This window comes from Eimeria mitis, genomic scaffold (assembly GCF_000499745.2).
Source record: "Eimeria mitis Houghton genomic scaffold, Emh_scaff2384, whole genome shotgun sequence".
Taxonomy (NCBI): Eukaryota; Apicomplexa; class Conoidasida; order Eucoccidiorida; family Eimeriidae; genus Eimeria; species Eimeria mitis.
This window is the reverse complement of record NW_013570720.1, coordinates 2,943-7,123: the sequence shown is the minus strand read 5'-3', so window position 1 is coordinate 7,123 and position 4,181 is coordinate 2,943. Positions and strand designations below refer to the sequence as shown.

Below are 4,181 nucleotides of genomic sequence, written 5' to 3'. Positions count from 1 at the left end.
ACGGAAAATGTATGGCGGAGTCGAGAAGTCACTTTCCGCTTGTGTTACGAGCGCTCGGCAGTCCAGCTGATTTACCTCATGCATTCGTTTCCCACATGCAATTGCGCCAAAACTCGTAACCGCAACATTTTTGCAAAAGGTATCTGCTAGTGAGCTGTATTTGGAAAATGCATTGAAGCAGCGGCTTCTCTTGATACAATTCAGGGACAGTCCCCACTGTAACGCCCTCGCGTTGAACGAGGCCCTCGCAGGTTTGCTGGAGAGCGAGCAATCCATGCGAAGTAAATATATACATGTGCCCATATGTTTTATTATATAACTATCAACTGAAATAGTTAATGACCTGTTTATTCCATTTAACCCGATGAGAATATCCGATAACATGGGGATAATAATTATACAGGCGTCACCAATGCGGGTGACCAGAATTAACCTGCCGAGTAGTCGGCCGTATGAACTGAACCTATAACTGAAGAAAGAATATAAATATTAGAGTATATTCAACCGATGTACCAATAAACACTGAGAAACAAAGTTCTGGACTCACGGCCGGATGCCCATCCACAGGGCATCCTGGGAAGATTCCGTAGTCTGCCTCGCGTCGCCAAGGCGTCTGGCCGTGGTCGGCAAACATTATCTTGTATAGCTCCTGCTAAACGAGCCGCGAGACNCCTTACATTGAAAGTATAACACAACTAATACCTGTTAGGGCTAACTCACTAACACACCCCGCTTCGACTTTCGCACCGACTGCTGACCGTTCAGCGAGCAGGTACCGCGATTGTATGCTGTTGAGGACAAGCAGCAACAGAGCAGCCACAATCGTAAAGGTAGGCAACTTTAAACTGCTGTTCCCTGTTCGTTCAGTTTCCATTTGTACTTTTGGGTTGCCCCTAAACCCTAAATACTTCCCTGGATCCCAGTCCTGCGGCGCAAAAAAACGTTCCCACATCAGCGAGGCCATGCTACAATTCTCACTTACCTGCCCTTGTCTTCCAGTACATCCCCACTCCATGCACTGCGCGGCGGATCAACGGCTTTGTAGGGATTTCTCTTGGAAGCCTAAACAACGCGGCCTGAAAATAAGTCTCCATGCACTTCACGTGTAGCAATATTCAACCTTAGGGTTCCGCAGAGTAGTGCTTCTTAGGCAGGACCTCCCCAATTGCCGTAGAGCAAGAAACCACAACCCTCCCTTCTCGATGCAGTGGTTAAAGATGCGGCTTAGCTACTGCGTCATCAGCAGAAAGAAATATCAGAAACACTCTTACCATAAATTAAGCACATCTGCGGTGCTCCCTGCAGAGCGACTGGAACTGACACCCAGCGTGGACTAGTATAGAGGCAATGCCGGTCTGAGCCAAGGCACGCAAATACTCTTCATTGCCAGGTACTGCTCGAGAAATGAATACCGGCATTGCCTCCATACTAGTCCACACTGGGTGCCAATTCCAGTCGCCTTGCAGGGAGCACCGCGGTTGTCCCTGCCGGGAGGCTTAATTGACAACAAACCTTATGCAACCTGCAGGTATCCCGCCTTGCAAGAAAAAGTCCGAAGGCCGAAGGCACATTCTGAAGCAGCGCCAAGCGCGGCGAACATCAGCAGCAGCTGCAGATGAGCTAGATAAACAAACGGAATAGCGCGAGTACACAGCTCCAATCATCTTTGGTAGCCCATCCGGAAAACTCTTTGCACCCAGACAAGTTCAAGACCAGTGCATCACGCAGTCAAATCCGTTTNTGTCAGTTTCTCGTTTGCCGGGCGCTTGAAAGTCAGGATGGTGTCCCATGTCATCGCCAGCTCACGAGAATTCCTTGTCATCCTCCACCCAGAGCTGCCACAGTGGGTGCGACAATCTTGGCTGGCTTTGTACGGCAAGGTAATAATGGCCCCCTTCAGCTCAATTATTTCCTGAAGCGCCGGGCGCCTTGCTTCCTTATATATTGACAATGCATAACTCAGTCGATTGACCAGCCTTTTCAACGCTCGTTGCCTTAGCTTCCTCCCTGTGCCAGGAAGGAAATAATCCGCACGGAACTTCTGCGCAAACTCACCCCACAATCTGCCGGCATTCATCTTGTCCCCGAGGACCTCAGTTGTGCAAACCACGCAGTCAAGTACCATGAACAAAGACGACAACTTCATAACCAGGTAGGCAGCTGTCCAGTTGCTAGGTGGCCTTCTGAGCTGGTGTGAAGCGTTGTCGACCAATAGTTCAGCTTCCGTCAAGACCGCCTCCGCGTCTTGAACCGTCAGAGAAGCCTTGGAAGACAAAATGCGCATTGCCGTGAATAAACCGATTGGACCAGAAATATTTGACTTAGACGACGGTGCGAACTCATAGTTGAAACTTCTGGGGACATCCTCCCGATTTGCCACTGGCAACCACACAAAAGCAGTCAAATTTCCCCAGTCTCAGAGAGGGTTTAGGGTTTAGGATTCCCTGCCCAACTGTAGCAACTGAGCTCTCTAATGCTCCCAAAGCAGCGTCAAGGGCGTCGTCCGCATGACAACGCCGTTGCACTGCTTTCACCTCAGTTGACGGCATTGCAATCGCCTGGCCGACGCCTGCGGGAGGGGTCCAATGATCGAAAAAATGCACGATGGATAAGCGTTCCCACAGAATTTGCACTGGTAGGAGCTGGCGAAGCTGGCTCCACATTTGGGTGTCGCGAAACAGAGCCCACTCCCGCTTGGTGGAGGGCATGCTCGCCTGTCTCAGCTATAGAGTCGTCGAGCCAGGCATCACGAGTGGTAGCGTATTCACCGGCGTGTGCTCTGCTAACAAAGAAATAGGGCGAGGGCCTATCAGTTGTATCGGTTGCACACAATTCCGACGGATGTCACTGCGATGCGGATACGTGCGGTTGAAGAACTGGTACTCCCGTTTTTCTGTGCGCCGTTGGTAGTCGGCTTCGCCCAAAACTACCTCAGAACCATCCGCCAATAAGGTTTCTCCATCTATAGCGCCTACACCTGTCCATACCACTCAACTACGGTGTGGCCGAAATGTACCGCTGGTGGATACGGGGCGGACGGCCATGACTTATTAAGCCGAAGAATCTTAGTCGGAGGCAACCGAAACTCATCATGCAACCTCTGTGAAGCAAGAAGCCACACTTGTTCAAAAGCCGCTGCAGAAGCATACAACATGGCAACGATCCTACGGTGTGCTTCGCTCGACTCCTCGCTGTGTATCGAAGCAGCTGGATGGAGGCCACGATCCCCCTCCAAGTCCAGACACTACGCTGCAATGCAGGGCTGCTCCTGCTCATCTTCCGTACCCGAAAGGTTCCAAAGGTTCCGTATCGCTGCTCCTCCGGAATCCAGTACCCTTTTCGCTGGTCCGACACAAGGCCAACAAGGCCACAATCGTCACAAGTGAAATAATGGATTTCACAGACCAAACTAAGAGCTTCCCCAATGTGGGCCTAGTTGCGGTACCGTGTTGCCAGCTCCAACGGCGAGCTGGCGTGAGTACAATGGCGAAACGGAGACAATGCTTTCAAATGTGCTGTTCGGAGTTTGCGAAAATAAAATGTCCGAAGACTGTTGGAGGTCCGGGGTTTGTGTATGGTCTCTTGCGGTCATTGTCGGCGGGAGCAACTCGGCATTCCCCAGCCAGAGAAATCAGTGGGGTGGCCAACAGTTGCAGTTTTGGGAGCAAAGTGAACAAATTGAGCTTGTATATCACCTGTCTTCATCTTCCTAATACGTTGCATGCCATCATTTTCATTATCCGTATGGTCTGTAGTGAAGATCCCACGACGGAAAAACCCGTAGGCGGAAGCCATTGTGCCTGGGTGTGCTCGAAATTGCTTCACAATGTAGGCGGTAAGCGGATGTTATTGTTCAATNAAGCCATTGTGCCTGGGTGTGCTCGAAATTGCTTCACAATGTAGGCGGTAAGCGGATGTTATTGTTCAATAGGCGCAGGAAACGGAGGACGAAGTAAGTAAGTCACTCTCTCGGTGCTCGGTGGGCTCTGTTGATTTACCCCACGGAAAAGGAGTTCTCACATGCCATTGCACCAAAACCCCGAAGTGCATCATATATGTACAAGACATCTGCTAATCAGCTTTATTTGGGATATGCATTGAAGTAGACGCGCTGCTTAATACAATTCAGGGACAGGCCCCGGCATCGACTATTCGAATCGACTTCCAACGGTTCGGCGCAG

At 50.6% G+C, this 4,181-nt stretch overlaps 1 protein-coding gene across 1 annotated transcript; it reads right to left on the bottom strand.

The window, feature by feature from the left end:
- Window positions 1–1,720: 1,720 nt before the first annotated feature.
- On the bottom strand, window positions 1,721–2,284 carry EMH_0052950 (uncharacterized protein; the record flags this gene model as incomplete). Its single annotated transcript, XM_013496936.1, is given in 2 exon segments — window positions 1,721–1,740; window positions 1,744–2,284. Coding segments are annotated over 2 exon segments (561 nt in total).
- Window positions 2,285–4,181: the final 1,897 nt, after the last annotated feature.